Source organism: Podarcis liolepis (genome assembly GCF_965112155.1).
Source record: "Podarcis liolepis genome assembly, chromosome: 2".
Lineage (NCBI taxonomy): Eukaryota > Metazoa > Chordata > Lepidosauria > Squamata > Lacertidae > Podarcis > Podarcis liolepis.
Genome location: NC_139555.1, coordinates 105,873,013 through 105,892,055, shown reverse-complemented (window position 1 = coordinate 105,892,055; position 19,043 = coordinate 105,873,013). Strand labels below are relative to the sequence as shown.

At 49.8% G+C, this 19,043-nt stretch overlaps 1 protein-coding gene across 2 annotated transcripts in view; it reads right to left on the bottom strand.

Annotated features, from left to right (window-relative positions):
* Positions 1–18,245, bottom strand: part of LHFPL4 (LHFPL tetraspan subfamily member 4) — a 54,811-nt gene extending 36,566 nt beyond the window's left edge. For both annotated transcript variants that reach the window (XM_083493515.1, XM_083493516.1), the window contains exon 1: positions 17,226–18,245. In XM_083493515.1, coding sequence (XP_083349641.1) covers positions 17,226–17,631 — 406 coding nt within the window. In that variant the 5' untranslated portion in view covers positions 17,632–18,245. The remainder of the gene's footprint in view (positions 1–17,225) is intronic.
* Between the last annotated feature and the right edge of the window lie 798 nt (positions 18,246–19,043).

Below are 19,043 nucleotides of genomic sequence, written 5' to 3'. Positions count from 1 at the left end.
GACTGGTTGGACGCAGAGGAATGGTCCAGCTGGGTAACCCCCAAGGGAAGAAGGAGACTGCTGGAGACTGGTTGGGGGATGGTGATGAGGGGTCAGGGGGAGAAGACTGGGAGGAGGAGGTGTCAAAAGATGAGAGATAACAGGGCTTAGCGAGCAGGGGGACTCTGCGGCAGAGAGGAGTCCAGAACCAGAGGCAGAAGCAGGTGAGGAGGGAGATTGCCAAGAGGCAAGAGATGAGTCTGGCTAGAGAAGAGTCACAGGTATCTGTCTCTCCATCCTGCTGCAACAAGCTCTCCTCCCTGCCTCATCTCACAGAACCAGGAGAGGCATGAAGAGGGCAGAGGAGAAACTAACACCATGCAGGCACAGTCTCAGATTGCTTGGGGAAAACCCTGGATTGGAGGGGAGAGGCAACTGTGGGGAGGAGGGGACCTTCAGTCGCAGCATGGGGGCAAGATCTGCCGGAGATGAGTTGTTGTGCTCATTAGGCCCAACAATCCTGTGCAGATCCTATGGTGGTACAGCCCAGTCTGACACCTCAGGACTATACCAGCTCATTTCTGCTGCATGTGGGAACCAGGGCTTGCAGTCAAAACTTTTACTCAGAGGAGTCCTATTAAAATTAATGGCTCTGACTAGCTTGGCTATTTTAGTGGGCCAATTATTATTATTATTATTATTATTATTATTATTATTATTATTTATACTCCGCCCTCCCCAGGCAAGGCCAGGCTCAGGGTGGCTAGCAACCAATAATAAAAACGAGTTGAATGAATACAACTTAAAAACAAGATTAAAATACAACATTAAAACATTAAAACAATAAAAATGCAGCATCATCACAGGAGGAGAAAGGAAAAAGAAAGAGAGGGAGGGAATCAAATTGGCTCCAAGCCAAAGGCCAGGCGGAACAACTCTGTCTTACAGGCCCTGCGGAAAGAAATCAGATCCTGCAGGGCCCTGGTCTCATGAGACAGAGCGTTCCACCAGGCCAGAGCCAGTGATGAGAAGGCCCTGGCTCTGGTTGAGGCTAATCTAACTTCCTTAGGGCCCGGGACCACTAGGGTGTTGCTATTTATGGACCTTGAGGCTCTCCATGGGGCATACCAGGAGAGGCGGTCCCGTAGGTACGAGGGTCCTAGGCCGTGAGTAAAAGTTAGCTGACTACCACCCCAGGTCTTATGTTCCCCCACTAAAAGGATAAGATCAGATGGAAAGGAAGACAGAGAACCTGGGGAAGAGGAGAATACAGCGTAGGTTACAGTTTTTCTCACTAAAGGTGCCAACTGATTTGGGGGCGCATGACCAGCCTAGCCTGCTCCCAGAGGCTTCAGCCTGATGCGCAGACAGCAGTAGTGCAACATGGGGATAAATGCCACCGCCTCCTAGAAGAAGAAGAAGAAGAAGAGGAGGAGGAGGAGGAGTTTGGATTTGATATCCTGCTTTATTACTACCCGAAGGAGTCTCAAAGCGGCTAACATTCTCCTTTCCCTTCCTTCTCCACAACAAACACTCTGTGAGGTGAGTGAGGCTGAGAGACTTCAGAGAAGTGTGACTGGCCCAAGGTCACCCAGCAGCTGCATGTGGAGGAGCGGAGACGCGAACCCGGTTCCCCAGATTACAAGTCTACCGCTCTTAACCACTACACCACACTGGCTCCTAAAATCTGCACGCACCTCTGATGGCTATTGGTGGCACAGCTGCAGAGGCTGCCAGGAAAGCTGACAGCCCTGTATTGTTCCCCAGAGACACACGATGAGCTGCACCTGTTGAAATTGCTGCTTTTGCACAACTAAGAAGAAAAAGAGCTTTGTCCTTTTTCTTATCAGGGCATCCAGTCCGGCCGTCCTTGCTAGGACATTTCCCTCCCGAAAGTAAAACCTCCAAATAACATCCTGTAGGGCAGTATAAATGGCGGCTATTAAGGTATTCCAAGCGTAGACCTCAGCTTTTCCCAGCGTACAGAATATAGATCCACCCACCCACAAAGCTACCTGGCAGGCGAGCACAGTATATACAGCAGCAATGTGTAATGATCTGGAGCCCCTCCAGGGTAGAATAACCTAGAAGCAAGGGACTGCTGCCTTGCAAGCAAGTCAGGCTGCTCTAAATCGGTTCCTGACTCTCCGTCCTGCACACCTGATAATCTTCCTCTGTTTGTGTTCAGCCCAGCTTTCCCCATAACCAACGGGCATCACCGACTATGTGTGAGTGTGTTTGCATGCTGGGAACCTTTAATACTTAGGACTCTCACCAAACAACAATTCCCAGGATTCTTTGGGGCAAGCCATGATAAGTTAAACATGGAAGTGAAAGCAACAATACGTTTATTATGAAGATATGCCCTCCCTTGGGGCCAAACTAGGAGACTGGCAGGGCACGTGGCCCCGAGATGTCACTTCAGTGCTGCTAACACAGTGGTCTGACTTCACCCCTGAAGGCACACTCCATTGTCTCTTGAGACAGACATCGCCAACCCCTGAAGGCACACTCCATTGTCTCTTGAGACAGACATCGCCAACCCCTGAAGGCACACTCCATTGTCTCTTGAGACAGACATCGCCAACCCCTGAAGGCACACTCCATTGTCTCTTGAGACAGACAGACGCCAACAATTCTAACAGTGACTTAATGTTCACAAAGGTAAGCCAGAGATGGGGAACCTTTCTGAGCCTTCTGGGCAACTTTCCAGGGGCCAAATGCCAGCGGTGGGTGAGGCCAGAGGCCAGGAAAATTAGGAAGGTGTGAAGCAAGGCTGCTGAGTGGCTGTGGCCAGGTAGGGGTGTGTGGCAGGGGGAGAGACCTCAGGGTCCAGACAGAGAGGCCTGGAGGGATGCGTTTGGGCCCAAGTTCTCCCTGCCTATGTCACTGGTGCACTGGATAGAGCAGGCCTGTACAATCCATGACCTGTTAAGGCAGGCATGGCTAAACTTGGCCCTCCAGCTGTTTTGGGACTACAATTCCCATCATCCATGACAACTGGTCCTGTTAGCTAGAGGTGATGGGAGTTGTAGTCCCAAAACCGCTGGAGGGCCAAGTTTGGCCATGCCTGTGCTAAGGTAACTGCAGCTCACAAGCCACAAACGGGGGTCCACCCAGGGCTTGAGGAGCTCCCTGTTTTCGTCACCCATCTGGAACTGCCAAAGAAACCAAAGGGCAGGGGAGAGTTGTTAAGCATCTGGCAGGGAAGCCTGCATAGCTGGTGGGGCTGCATTCAGCTCGGTGCATCACCAGCTATGTCAGCCTAAGATGCCCAGGTTTCAAATGAATAACTGGGTAGAGATGTTGCCTCGCTTGCATTTTTCTGGATGCACCTGGTGTTTTATTCTTAGGATGTGTTCAAGGTTTCGTTAGGAGGGAAGATCACGACCTTGGTTCAATTTATCCGGTAGCTTCGAAAATCTCCACGGCAAATATTTGCAAGGACACAAATCTACCTAACGTGACGGAGTGGGTGCATAGATTTGAGTAATGTAGCTGCAATGGACGAAATATCTAGTCATGTGAAGGGAAGCTAATATACCTTAGATGCAGTCATTTTGGAAGTAAACGCATTTATTTATGGCTTGGATTTTTTTAAATGGAAAATTCGGAGCAAGTATATATTGCATCTTAACAACGCAGCTGCTGCTGTTGAGAAAATACTTGGTTTGTTGTAATTATGATGAATGGTTTATTTAGTCTTTGGATCATTTTGGCTTTGTCTTTTTTATATAATGCTGTTTTGTTTTTTTAACATAACAAGAGCCATCGTCAATAAAAATGACATCAGAAATAAAAAGGCATGGGGTTTGGCATTGGGAAGCAATAGTGATGGGTGGAAAGCCCGGAGGCCAACAGTAGGTGGCACTAGATAGGCAGATTCAACTAATGTTGTCCCTGCTGGCTTCTACAAGGGGCAACAAGATGACAAAGGAAGAGGAAGCTGACATCCAGTGGGCTGGATGCAAGTAAGAAGGCAAGCAAATAGAGGCTGGCTGAGGGCAGACGGTGAGCTGTTGCACCCAATGGAACATCCACCACCGGGAAGAAGTGTTTTTATACCATCTTCTGCCACAGGCCCATGATGTGAGCTCGGCTGTCAACAAGGATAAAGCACAATGCACATTGAAAAGCACTTTGGGTGTGGGTGGGGGGAGACAATCTAAAATGCTATACAGTGGTACCTCACGTTAAGTACTTAATTCGTTCCAGAGGTCCATACTTAACCTGAAACTGTTCTTAACCTGAAGCACCACTTTAGCTAATGGGGCCTCCTGCTGCTGCCGCACCGCCGGAGCACGATTTCTGTTCTCATCCTGAAGCAAAGTTCTTAACCTGAAGCACTATTTCTGGGTTAGCGGAGTCTGTAACCTGAAGTGTATGTAACCCGAGGTACCACTGTATAAAAAAGCAGCTTTTATCAGTGCAATTTGTTGTATACTAGCCCTGTATACCTGAAGGAGCATCTCCACCCCCATAGTTCAACCTGGACACGGAAGTCCACCTCTGAGAACCTTCTGGCAGTTCCCTCATTGTGAGAAGTGAGTTTACAAGGGAACCAGGCAAAGGGCCTTCTCGGTAGTGGCACCCGCCCTGTGAAACGCACCCTCCCATCTGATGTCAAGGAAATAAACAACTCTCTGACTTTTAGAAGACATCTGAAGGCAGGCCTGTATAGGAAATTCTTAACGGTTGATGTTTTACTGTTTGATGTATAAATTTGTTGGAAGTGGCCCAAAGTGACTGAGGCAACCCAGTCAGATGGGAGGCAGATAAATATAAATTATTGTTAGTAGCAGTACAGTGGTACCTTGGGTTAAGAACTTAATTCGTTCTGGAGGTCCGTTCTTAACCTGAAACTGTTCTTAACCTGAGGTACCACTTTAGCTAATGAGGCCTCCCGCTGCTGCCGTGCGATTTCTCTTCTCATCCTGAGGTAAAGTTCTTAACCTGAGGTACTATTTCTGGGTTAGCGGAGTCTGTAACCTGAAGTGTCTGTAACCTGAAGGGTCTGTAACCCGAGGTTCCATTGTACTGCTATAACTGCCACCAGAAAGCCACTTGCTGTCAACAAAACCTGAGCTGAGCTCTGAACAGAAATCTGGCACTCCTTGCTTTATGGGGGAGAATTAAATATCTCTTTGTTGGTTGAGACACCTTCCTAGAAAAAGTATCGGTTTTAACTCAGGGCAGGTGGAGGGGTTGGGACCGTGGAATCTGCAACACAGCAATTCCAGGCAATAATCCTCCCCCCCCCAAAAAAAAACACTCCTCCTCCTTCTCTCTCCCCTCCTGTTCTTGCTGCAGCTGCCCTGCTCTGCCAGTTTCCCTGCTGGATCCCCAGGGAGAATCTCCATCTATCGCCTCCCCCCCCCCCTTCCCACATCCGCCACCAACCTTCTTGTCAGGCCTGCTACTGAGAAGAAAACACAGGCAAGGGGCTCCTGGAGGCTTTGTTTTGCTTTGCTTTTTTTGCTGAGCCAGTGTTCCTGCGTTGGGCTGTGGTGCCAGTTCCCGTAAGCTGCCGATTCCCCTTCCCAGATCCCTTCTCCAAAAGGTATGATCGACCACCGCCTGCCTAAAGGTAAAGCGCACAGAAACGCCATTTACCTTCCCGCCGGAGTGGTACCTATTTATCTACTTGCACTTTGACGAGCTCTCGAACTGCTAGGAGGGCAGGAGCAGGGACCGAGCAACGGAAGCTCACCCCGTCGCGGGGATTCGAACCGCCGACCTTCTGATTGGCAAGTCCTAGGCTCTGTGGTTTAACCCACAGCGCCACCCGCGTCCTACCACCGCCTGCCTACCTGCCTGAAATTGGGCATGCAGCGCTCTGACACAGGGGCCAGTGAAACGCTGCCCGCTTGAGCACAGCGTTGCAGAACCAAAGCCAACTACCAGAAAGCTACGCTAGAAGAGTTTTGCTCAGGCTCTCATCCCTCTCTCTTCCACCCGTCCTCTGAGGTCCACCTGCTGGCTGTGTTCATCGAAGTCTTTCAGGCTTCTGCTGCAGAGGAGGCTGCCTGACCTCCCTGCATACCTGCAATGAAGCAGTCCTCTTAGGAAAAAATGCAACAAAGGAAACCCCTTTGCTGATATGACTCACCGGCTGCTCCTAATCTGCTCTGAAGCAGCACACTCCTTTGATTACCAAGTGCTGGGAACAAGGGACTGAGGCGGAGGCAGAGAAGGTGCCTGGCATGCAGAAGGTCCCTACTTTGAGCCCTAGCATTCCAGGGAAAGGCCCTTGTCTGAAACTCTTTGCTTTCAGCTCTACCTCTCTTTCAAATCAGAACCAGTGAAGGCGGTGAAGGTCCTGTGCGAGTGCCTGGACGCGGTTGGAGGATGGATGGCGGCTAATGGATTGAAGTTGAATCCTGGCAAGACAGAAGTACTGTTTTTGGGGGACAGGGGGCGGGTTGGTGTGGGGGATTCCCTGGTCTTGAATGGGGTAACTGTGCCCCTGAAGGACCAGGTGTGCAGCCTGGGAGTCATTTTGGACTCACAGCTGTCCATGGAGGCATAGGTCAAATCTGTGTCCAGGGCAGCTGTTTACCAGCTCCATCTGGTACATAGGCTGAGACCCTACCTGCCCACAGACTGTCTTGCCAGAGTGGTGCATACGCTAGTTATCTCCCGCTTGGACTACTGCAATGCGCTCTACGTGGGGCTACCTTTGAAGGTGACTCGGAAACTACAACTAATCCAGAATGCGGCAGCTAGACTGGTGACTGGGGGCGGCCGCCGAGACCACATAACACCGGTCTTGAAAGACCTACATTGGCTCCCAGTATGTTTCCGAGCACAATTCAAAGTGCTGGTGTTGACCTTTAAAGCCCTAAACGGCCTCGGCCCAGTATACCTGAAGGAGCGTCTCCACCCCCACCGTTCTGCCCGGACGCTGAGGTCCAGCGCCGAGGGCCTTCTGGCGGTTCCCTCATTGCGAGAAGCAAAGCTACAGGGAACCAGGCAGAGGGCCTTCTCGGTAGTGGCGCCCGCCCTGTGGAACGCCCTTCCAGCAGATGTCAAAACGATAAACAACTACCTGACATTTAGAAGACATCTGAAGGCAGCCCTGTTCAGGGAAGTTTTTAATTTGTGATATTTTACTGTATTTTTGGTTTCTATGGAAGCCGCCCAGAGTGGCTGGGGAAACCCAGCCAGATGGGCGGGGTACAAATAAATTATTATTATTATTATTATTATTATTATTATTATTATTATTATTATTTCAGTCTACTTAGATGAAAGGGCTTTCCATCTGTTCGATATATGATTTCTTCCCCAGTGGGGAGTTTCCCTTCGACAATCTTCACAGAAGCTTATGGAAAACTTGGCCTATCGCTCAATACACAAAAAACCAAAGTGCTGCACCAACAAGCACAAAACAACCCCTCTGCGGTGCCACAAATCCAACTTAATGGTGTAAAACTGGAAAGTGTTGATCAGTTTTCCTACCTGGGAAACTCTTTCCTACCTCTTTCCACAAGAGCCAACGTCCAGCATTGCCTGAGCTCTGCAAGTGCAGCTTTCTCCCAACTGAAGTGCAAAGTGTCTGAGACATTTGAAGGGGAACCAAAATGCTTGTTTACAAAGCTATTGTACGACCAACTTTACTCTACGCTTATGAAACATGGACCACTTATAAACGCCATCTCCAACTCCTCGAAAGATTCCATCAGCGGTGTCTCCGAAAAATGTTACACGTCATTTGGGAAGACAGGCAAACGAATGCCAGTGTACTGGAAGAAGCAAAGATCACCAGTGTCAAAGCAACGGTTCTTCAACATCAACTTCGTTGGACTGGTCATGTTGTTCGGATGCCTGATTATTGTCTTCCAAAGCAACTACTCTATTCCGAACTTAAAAATGGAAAGCGTATTGCTGGTGGTCAACAAAAAAGGTTTAAAGTCTGTCTCAAGGCAAATCTTTTAAAAAAGACTCTCTTAATGAAAATCTAAAAAATGTAGTATAAACACTGACAGCTGGGAAACAGTGGCCTGCGAGCGCTCCAACTGGAGAACAACCTTTACCAAAGGTGTCGTGGACTTTGAAGATGCTCAAACTTAGGACGAAAGGGAGGAATGTGCTAAGAGGAAGGCACACTTGGTAAATCCACACCGTGGTCAACTCCTGCCTAGAAACCTATGGCCCCACTGTGGAAGGATGTATGGATCCAGAATTGGCCTCCACAGTCACTTACAGACTCACTGTTAAAACCGTGTTCATGGAAGGCAATCTTACTCGGCTACGTGTGATCGTCAAAGAAGAAGAAGAAGACGAGGCAAAAGGCTTCCCAAATGACAAGGGTGTTGTATGTTCATTGCATTTATATCCCACCTTTTCTTCCAAGGAGCTGAAGGTGCCATACATGGTTCGCTCCCTCCTCATTCAACCCCTACAACAACCTTGTGAGGTAGCTTAGGCTGAGAGGCAGCGACTGGCCCAAGGTCACCTAGAGAGCCAATGAACAATAACAGGTCACCCAGCAAGTGGCCGAGCGGGGATTTGAACCCTGGTCTCCCAGGTCATAGTCCAGCACTCTAACCAATACACCACACTGGCTCTGAGCAAGCTGGAGCCTCAGCACCTGAGTAGCTTCCCAGCTATCTAAATGCATCGGCCACATTTCACCCTGCCAAGGTGTATGATGCTGCTGTGCATTTGCCTGCGGTTTACACCCAGCTCCTCCTTCAGCCCCTCTGGCTGCTTCCTCTGCCAACACCTGCTACGCCGATGCATTTGTCCCAAATGGCTCACAATTAAAGATGACAAGCACCATCTGCGGAGGAAGAGGCAGGGGGAAGGAAGATTCAAGCGTGCACAGCCTCCTGGAAGACTCTCGCCTTGGGTTCCCCGACTGATTACTCTGGGGAGACTCAGGAAGCAGAGGCTGGTTCCTCCTGGGGCTGGTAGGGCGGAAGGCCGGGAGGCCAACAGTAGGGGGAGCCATAGCCAATGACTACTACTGAGGCTGGGGGTGAGCCTCCAAAGAATAACACTGAGAGGCAGGCCAGCCCATACAAACTGGAGTCCTCATAAGGGAGCTGTTCCTGAAGGAAGAACTGTGAGGGGAGAGACTTCATCAGGCAAGGCCTCCTTCCACCTGCCTTGCCCCATCCTCCAGTCTCTGCTTCTCATTTTGTATTGTACAGTGGTACCTCGGGTTAAGTACTTAATTTGTTCCGGAGGTCTGTTTTTAACCTGAAGCTGTTCTTAACCTGAAGCACCACTTTAGCTAATGGGGCCTCCCACTGCTGCCGCACCGCCGGAGCACGATTTCTGTTCTCATCCTGAAGCAAAGTTCTTAACCCGAGATACTATTTCTGGGTTAGCGGAGTCTGTAACCTGAAGCGTATGTAACTCGAGGTACCACTGTATTATTTTATGTACTGTGGCTTGCTGTTTTCTATTGACTATAGTTTAGAAATTATTTATTGTAACTGTTGAGTGGATTTCTGTTTGACTTTTATATGTTATTATTATTATTTAATACTATTCTAATGATCGTTGAATGTTTTTTGATGTAGGTTGCCTATTTTAAAGTTATGTTTTCTTAACACATTTTTGTATTGCATTAGATTGTTTATAAGATGTACATTTTTTGTTTCTTCGGCTTGTAAACCACCTTGAGTGTTGTAAGATAGAAAGACAGTATACAAATTACCGTAAAAATGATTATTATGATGATGATGAACTAATCCTGCATTTGACTCCATTTCCCTCCTTGCTGAGTTCTACAAAGGCAAGACCAAGGAGGCGGTTGACAGCCCACAAAGCTGGTCATCTGTAAGGAGGGCTGGTCAGGGGCAAACTGAGCTTATTGCCTCACTTGCCCTAATGGGCCAGCCAGCACTGGACTCAGAACTTTGAAGTGAGCGTGGAGCACAGTCATCCACCCACCTGATTATTATGATTATTTTTCCTCCTTCCTGGAGCACGTCACAGTGGCTGGTTTTAGAATAGGGAGAATTTTGTAAAGAAGAAGAAGAAGGGAAAAACCCACATTCTGTGGTTCTGAGTTACTGGGGTTTCCAGCAGGGCAGATGGCTGGTCTTTTTCTGTTTGGAATAACAGGAGCATCTTTTTCTCCTAATTAGATCCCACTTCCTGGGGGGTGCAGGGGGGGGAGGCAGTGCCTCTTAAGCTGGAGTTTTCTGGGAAGCCCTAATTAGAGCCTTCGCTGATTTGTTAGCCACTAATTAGACGGCGAAGACTTAAAATGTTTCCAAACAGAGACGTTGTCTTCTCGGGCTGAGACTGCACTCAACCCTGGGATGCCTGTTCTTTGGCTCTAGTGTGAAATGGCCTTGAACTCGCTCGAAACTGCTTCTAGCTCTCCTTTGCTAGAGCTAGGCTTCGAAGCATACTCCTTTATTTCTCTTTTCCATCTAAGGACAGGCTTTGTTTACAACACAAACCCTCTTGCCTATCCTAGGAAAGGAAGGGGAGAAACGGAAGCCTTGCTTTAACCTAAATACGCCAACTCTTTGCGCTCTCCATATTCACAGTGCCCAGATCTCTCCTGGGGGGGGGGGGTTGCCTCTTTGTTTTCAACCCCCTGCAAGGCAGGAGTCACTGCTAAAGTATCCATGACAGATAGCCATCCAACCTCTGTTTAAAAAACGAAGGAGAGTCCACCACCTTCCGGGGTAGTCTGTTCCACTGCCAAACAGCTCCTAGCATCAGAATGGCCTTCCTGGTGTTTAGTCAGAATCTCCTGTCTGCAATTTGAATCCATTGGTTTGGGTCCTACCCTCCAGAGCAGGTGAAAACAAGCTTGTTCCACCTTCCAGGCAACAGCCCTTTAGACATTTGAAGATGGCTAAAAAGCAGAGACATCACCTTGCCAACAAAGGTCCGTATAGTTGAAGCTATGGTTTTCCCAGTAGTGATGTATGGAAGTGAGAGCTGGACCATCAAGAAGGCTGATCGCCAAAGAATTGATGCTTTTGAACTTTGGTGCTGGAGGAGACTCTTGAGAGTCCCATGGACTGCAAGAAGATCAAACCTATCCATTCTTAAGGAAATCAGCCCTGAGTGCTCACTGGAACAACAGATCGTGAAGCTGAGGCTCCAATACTTGGAGCCACCTCATGAGAAGAGAAGACTCCCTGGAAAAGACCCTGATGTTGGGAAAGATGGAGGGCACAAGGAGAAGGGGACGACAGAGGACAAGATGGTTGGACAGTGTTCTCGAAGCTACCAGCATGAGTTTGACCAAACTGCGGGAGGCAGTGGAAGACAGGAGTGCCTGGCGTGCTCTGGTCCATGGGGTCACGAAGAGTCGGACATGACTAACCAACAAAAATCATATCTCCTCTGGCAGTGCATAGCTAGCCAAAGTGGCTACTAATCACTGATAGCCTTGTTCCCTGTGAATTTGTCTGGTTGTGGGGTTTTTTTAAGCCATCCAAATTGATGGCCATCACTACATCTTCAGGGAGCAGATTCCATACTTCAACTATGCACAGCGTGATAGCTCAGTCAGTAGAGCGTGAGACTCTTGATTTAAGGGTCGTGGGTTTGAGCCCCACGTTGAACAAAAAGATTCCTGCATTGCAGGGAGCTGGACTAAATGACCCCCGTGGTTCCTTCCAACTCCACAATTCTATGAAGAAGTGCTTTCTTTTGTCTGTCTTGACTTTTCCAACATTCAGCTTCATTGAAGCAAGCCTTTCTCACTGGGCTGGGACACTGCAGGGCCCAGCAGCCACTAGTGACTGGGAAGCCGGGGAGCAGGTGAGATAGGAGACTTAACATCTAAGACAATTCCTCTGCCCTCCACCATCTCTCATGCAGCCGACACACTCAGTTCCCAGGCCCCAACTGATGCTGAGCTATATGGTAGAAGTCCTTTCATTGCGGAGAAGAAAACAGAGCTAACCATCTCTCTGCCCCTCTCAATATACTGACTGTAGAGCTTTTGTGTTGCGAAGGTTCAGCAGTTGGATTTAGTTACAATGCAGGAAGGAACTAGCCAGGGGAGGCTGTGGCAAGAACAACACAACAATGGAACGAAGAAGAATGAAATGCCAGAATAGTAAAGGTAAAGTTAAAGGGACCCCTGGCTGATAAGTCCAGTTGCGAACAACTCTGGGGTTGCGGCGCTCATCTAGCTCTATAGGCCGAGGAGCCGGCATTTGTCCGCAGACAGTTTTTCCGGGTCATGTGGCCAGCAGGACTAAGCCGCTTCTGGCAAACCAGAGCAGTGCACGGAAATGCCGTTTACCTTCCCACCAGAGTGGTACCTATTTATCTACTTGCACTTTGACGTGCTTTCAAACTGCTAGGTGGGCAGGAGCAGGGACTGAGCAACAGGAGGTCACCCCGTCGCGGGGATTCGAACCGCCGAACTTCTGATCGGCAAGCCCTAGGCTCAGTGGTTTAGACCACAGCGCCACCCACATCTCTAAGCTACCCATTTATGCAGGGCTTACGTTCCAAGGCACCAGGCACATACGTGGAATCACGTATCATTGAAGCACCCATTGGAAAATCCTGCAGACACCCTTTAAACCTCTGGAAAACCTTTAAAAGACCACCAGCACTTACCTGATGCCCAACTCTCTCACACAACCTCCTTCCTCAAACTCCAACACACCACAGGCCTCAACGGTCAGTGCAAAGACTCTTGGGATTGCAATGGCAAAGGCTATGGCAGGGGTAGGCAAACTAAGGCCCGGGGGCCAGATGCGGCCCAATTGCCTTCTCAATCCGGCCAGCGGACGGTTTGGGAATCAGCATGTTTTTACATGAGTAGAATGTGTCCTTTTATTTAAAATGGATCTCTGGGTTATTTGTGGGGCCTGCCTGGTGTTTTTATATGAGTAGACTGTGTGCTTTTATTTAAAATGCATCTCTGGGTTATTTGTGGGGCACAGGAATTCATTCATCCCCCCCCCCAAATACAGTCCGGTCCACCACATGGTCTGAGAGACGGTGGACCGGCCCACGGCTGAAAAAGGTTGCTGACCCCTGGGCTATGGGATTGCTAGGCGCTGTTTTCATGCCTTTTCAGACTTTTCTGTGCTCTTCTGGGGATGTTCTGGCAATTTTTAAATTTCACTTCCGGGCTTAGTGTGATGCACATGTACAAGTTGTGCACATATTTAACATGTGTAAATGGGCAATTGCCTGTATACCTCTCTTCCTATTATTTGTTGGATGGGGTGGGTGGGTGGAGGAATCATTCCAGTTTCTGTAGTTTCTCAAATACTGACCTCAGAATAAAAATAAACACAACACACTGGTGAGCCACTTTTCTTGAAGGTCTGCTTTTAGAATAAAGCAAGTGGTCAGGCGATCTTCAACCCCATCTGTCCATTTCCCCCCTGGGTAACCAGAGGGCAGGGGGGGGAATCGTTAACTTTATTTTGGGGAAAACTTTATTTTTTGACCACAAACCAGTTATTCTTGCAGGTTCACCCACATACAGTGGTACCTCAGGTTACATACGCTTCAGGTTACATACGCTTCAGGTTACAGACACCGCTAACCCATAAATAGTGCTTCAGGTTAAGAACTTTGCTTCAGGATGAGAACAGAAATTGCGCTCTGGCGGCGCGGCGGCAGCAGGAGGCCCCATTAGCTAAAGTGGTGCTTCAGGTTAAGAACAGTTTCAGGTTAAGTACGGACCTCCAGAATGAATTAAGTACTTAACCCAAGGTACTACTGCATATTAATTTGTTTATGACACCTGGGCAGCCTTATACTGGAATGCATACAATTGGTGCAGAATTCGAAAAGGATCAACATTTTGTCTCCGCTGTCCACCAACTTGATCTGTCCCATTCCTTAACCTAATGTGCGCTGATGTTTGTGCTTTGTGTGGTCATTTCCGCAGCCAGATTACCCTGCCCTGGCCGTGTCTCCATTTATGCATCAGCTTGAATGGGCTTCACAAATTCTCAACCACCACCACGCTCAGGCTGTGCTTGCTTCCTGTTTTAGCTAGATGGTGAACTGATAAATCAATTAAATCAGCTCTGTTTAGTTGACTAATTCATTGTAAATAGAACAAAGCTTTGTGAAACGGTTGTTTGGAGCCTCTGGCATTATTGCAAACAATCTGGGCTCGGGCATTTCCCAGTTCAGATTAAGGCACTCGGGTCAGGTAACGTGCTCAAGAGAACATCCCGCCACCTTTCAATACACAAATAAATAAATAAATCGGCTGTGTTACCTATCCAAGATAAAATGCTACCTTTGATAAATAAAGCCTCTGTTGTAAAACTGTTTTATGAACCACCACTGGCTCATTAGTCCATCAATTAGTTAGAACAAGACAGCTAATGGGCCGAAAACAGCTTTTATCTGCTGAAAATTCCACTCCTGCCACTGCCATCCTTACACCACCTCAGTGGCTCTCCAAGCTGCAGCCTCTTCTGCTCCTTCTGTGCTCTGCTAATTCTTTGGCAGCTGAATCAAGCAGTTTCCACTCAGTAGTGTCTTATTCTTGACTCTCCACTACAATGGCTAGGGAACGGTGCTGTTGGTTTGTGGGTAGAATCTACTGAAGGAATCTGGCAAGGATCCATGGAGGTGGGGAAGGGTTACACACGATCTGCTATGCCAAGCGCTGCTTGGGAGTGGAATGCCCTTATCTGGAAACTTGGCCGGGCTGTAACCCTTTCCTGCCCACCAAGGACAAGGCATCTAGGTATGCCATGTTGAGAGCACCAACCTGGGGTCACCTCTCTTCTCGGGGCCTCCAGTCTCATTGCCAGACCAAGCCTCTCATTGCATGATCACAGAATAGCAGAGTTGGAAGGGTCCCCCAAGGGTCATCTAGTCCGACCCACGACAGTGCAGGACAATGGTGATATTGCCTTAAGAAGGGTTTGCAGGAACTGCATTGTGGGCTTTTCGCTACATCAGGGATGGAGAACATGGACAGCCCTCCAGATGCTGCTGACTTCCAATCCCCTGTTAGCCCCAGACAGCACAGCCGGTGGTCAGGCCTGATGGGAATTGTAGTCCGAAAACATCTGGAGGGCCACAGAACTTCCCCCATATCTGAGCTATACAAAACAGCAGCCAAGGGAGGAGACAGGGAGGGACAATGTTCTAGAGCCTTTGATATCCATGGAAGTGGTGGATATGTTCCATCAATACCCTTAGATACTTTTATTTATTTATATTTATAAGAATATTTATGAACCACCAGCTCATTAAATAAAATATCAAGATAAATACATTAAAAACATCTAAACATAATAATGCCATATCTTCAAATGTTGTCCCCCCTCCCCCGGCCATATCTAGTGCAGAGGCAAAGGCAGCTGGTCAATTGCTTCCCCGCATGTGTACAGATTGAGGAGCCTTCTCCAACCTGGTGCCCTCCAGATGTTGTGGACTACATCTCCCATCAGCCCCAGCCAGAAAGGCAAGTGGTTAGGGATGATGGGAGTTGTAGTCCAGCAACATCCGGAGGGGGTGGCATTGGGTTGGGAAAGCCTGAAGCAGAGCAGAGGGTGGACCTCTGTGGGTCTCCAGTAGCCCACCTGATTGACCCATAACCACCTTTGCTTCTCTGCCAACCCTCACCTCCTTCATAGCAGTGCAATTGAAACTTTGTGCTTTGCTGGGGAGACCACAGCATATCCTGACCCCCATCATTTCAAATGTGGTCTATCACGAGGAAAAGGCACCCTGACCACCTTTGCCCTCACTCCCATCCTTAACAAAAAAAAAAACACCTTATTACTGACCCAACCAGGCCTACCTAGTTGCACTTTTTAGACGGAGATCTTTCCTGCTAATCAGATATTCATTCATCACCTCTTCCTTCAGTGCTGAGCTAGGCATCCTGGCTCATTTAAAATTCAGGTCTTCCATCCTTAGGCTGGCCCCTGCAACTTAGTCCAGAGCTTAAAATGCTTTTACAATGGAGGGGGCAGCCTTCTTGCACCTATTTGTAAAAGAGATGTCCACCCTTCTTGACCCTTTTTGTTATACACCTGCCGAGATCCCCCCCCTTAATTCAGGATAGTGATTTTCAGATCCTACTCAATCAGTCCTTACATGTTCATTTACACCTGTCTCCAGGTCTGCATTATCTGACCTAAAGTCCAGAAATCTGGGCCTGTGCCTTTTGGTTATGATCCTGGTCTCCTAGCCTTCCTGGCCATTGCAACCAAACGAACAACATTCTGCACAGTGCAGTCAGTTCCTCCTGTGATGCCTTCAGCACCCTGGACAGAGCCACGGAGGCAGCAAGATGCTTGACCAATCCTCAGGATTATTTCTCCAGCTCCCTGTGGTGAGGATTTAGTCTCTGAGCTGGTTTTAAATCAATACATCTTTGGATACATTTAAAATTAAAGATGAAGGAATTTCCTGTTTAAGCTTTAAAAGAGCTCCCAGTAATTTATCTGAACGCCGAGAAAAGGGAAAGGCATGTCAGAGCGTTGTCCTTTATTTCAGCCTAACCCCAGAGGAAATTACATCAAAATTCACATATCACACTTTGTTGAGAAGCACCGACAGGCAGATTACTATACATACTGTGGTGTGTATATACACACACACACATACACCCAACCTCACAAGAGCCAGAGACATTCCACAAGCTTAGTGAAACACTTATGTTCCAGTACTTACCAGGGAACTCTGGAGCCTATCTAGGCTAGCAAGTCTTTCTAGGCCCTAGAGTTTCCATTCCAATATGGCACCCTGCAAATGTTGTTAGACTACAACTCTCACTCATGCCTGACCCAACGGCCATGCTGACTGGGGCTGATGGGAGTCCCAAAATGTGTGGAGGTCACCACATTGGCTTAATGTGAGTCTCATCAAACCTTCAGAAGAGCATCTTTTATGTTGATCCCATTGTAAAGAAGCTGTCAAGCCTGGTTCTGTTGGCCTCCTCCTGCCCCGGGAAAATGGGTATCCCTTTACGACACAAGACTGCAACAACTAATTGTTCCAAAATAGCCTAAGTCACCGTGTGTCTTCCTCCCATGAAGCCCACTTAAAATCAGGTTCATCCCCAATTAGCAAAACGACCCGGTCACCCAAACTTCTGGTTATCCCAGTTCTGCCCACTGTTCCATCCTAGTTGGGGGGCAAGTGCCCCACTCTTCCCCATCTCGACACTTTCCCCTCCCTCCTTTGGAATTTGGGTTGGCTTGCGTGTGGGGCAAGGAAGGTCCTTTGGGGAGGGTTGTGTGCAGGGTGGGGGCAGAGAGAGTTGTGTATGGGTGGGGAGGGGTCCCCCGAGGCCTCGCTTCCCCCCTTACCTGCCAGCAGCTGCATCCAGGCGCAGATCTTGTAGACCGTGGCCGTGTTGCAGAAGAAGAAGAGCGAAAAGCAGGTGATGCAGCCCAGGATCAGCACCATGGAGAGCAGCACGAAGAAGGAGGCGGCCTTGAAGGCGCGCGAGGGGATGCTGCGGAAGTCGGCGAAGGAGCCGTGGCAGGTGAGCTCGCGGTTGTTGCCCTCGTTGCCCACGCAGTAGTGGAAGAGGCCGAAGTAGCCCGGCTTGGGCGTGCTGACGCTGTCGCCGATCCAGTAGGGCTGGATGAAGACCACCACGTTGATGATGGCGAAGCAGATGGTGAAGATGGCCCACAGCACGCCGATGGCCCGCGAGTTCCGCATGTAGTTGTCATGGTACAGCTTCGAGGCCTCCTGCGACGGCAGCATCCTGCGGCCGGGAGGCTCAGAGCGCGGGGCCCCGGCGGCGGCGGCGACACGCGGGGACGACGAGGAGGAGGAGGAGGAGAGGGGCGCACCGGCGCGCGCGCGCGCGCGGACGGCGGCACCAGCAGCAGCAGCACCACCTCACTGGCCGAGGCGGAGTGGCCCCGGGAGCCCCGCCGAGGGGAGACCCGAGGGGGCGCCGGAGGGAGGCCAGGCCATGGGGCGGCAGGAAGGGCTCGCGAGGCTGCGGCAGGCAGGCAGGGAGGGAGCCCTAGGCGCGCCCGCTCGCTCCCTGCAGCGCCAGCCGCGCCAGCCGCGACTCCATCTTGGCTGCGGCGGCGGCGGCGCCGGCTGGGTCGTTGCTCCTGCTCGGTCGCCTGCCTGCCTGCTCGCCTCCCTCCCTCCCTCCCTCCTCGCCTGCCTGCCTTGCCTTGCCTTGCCTGCCCGCCCGCCCGCCTGCTTGCTTACTTGCCCGGCCGGAGCTTGCCCGCGCGCGCGCGCACGAGCTCGGTGGCGCGAGCGCGAGGGGAGGGCAGAGCGGGAGGAAATCAGGTAGAGAGAAGGAAGCGCCCAGGCAGCTTCCTAAAAAGGGGAGGGGGAGGAGGAGGAGAAAAAGGGATCGCAGCGCACATGCGCCCAGGCAAGCAGGTCAAGGGAGGAGCTGAGCGGGACGGCTTCCTTTTCTACGCATGCGCCGGGGGATTGGAACCCGGAGCCGGGCTGCGGGCACGTGGGCTGTGGAGCAAGAGGCCGGGATCTGGGCACGCCGTAGCCAAGTCAGCGTAATGTCATAGCCATCCTGAGCGAGGCGGCATATAAGGCATCCTCCTATGGGCCAGCGGCTTGGAAGACTCCATTCCGTTTTGCGGTGTTGAGGTTTCCTCTCTCTCTCTCCTTCTCTCTCTCTCTCTCTCTCCTTCTCTCACCTCCCAGAAAAGAGCAGCAGAGCCCATTCCTACAGTGGGGCTCAGCTCTAGTGTTATGCTATATAACTTAAGGTGCTTTTAAGCCGCCCTTGTCTATATTGCAATACAGTGGTACCTCGGGTTACATACGCTTCAGGTTACATACGCTTCAGGTTACAGACTCCGCTAACCCAGAAATAGTGCCTCAGGTTAAGAACTTTGCTTCAGGATGAGAACAGAAATCGCGCAGCAGCAGGAGGCCCCATTAGCTAATGTGCTGCTTCAGGTTAAGAACAGTTTCAGGTTGAGAACAGACCTCGGGAACGAATTAAGTATGTAACCAGAGGTACCACTGTATTGGCATCCCCTTATATGCAGAGGTACTGGGGTCAAGTCTACAACAGTAAACCTAAGTGGGGGGAAATCAGCTGACCTTCAGTCTAGGCCAGGGCAGGTCCAAATTTCATACCAAGTGGGCCACAAATGTACTTCGACACATAACCCATAGGC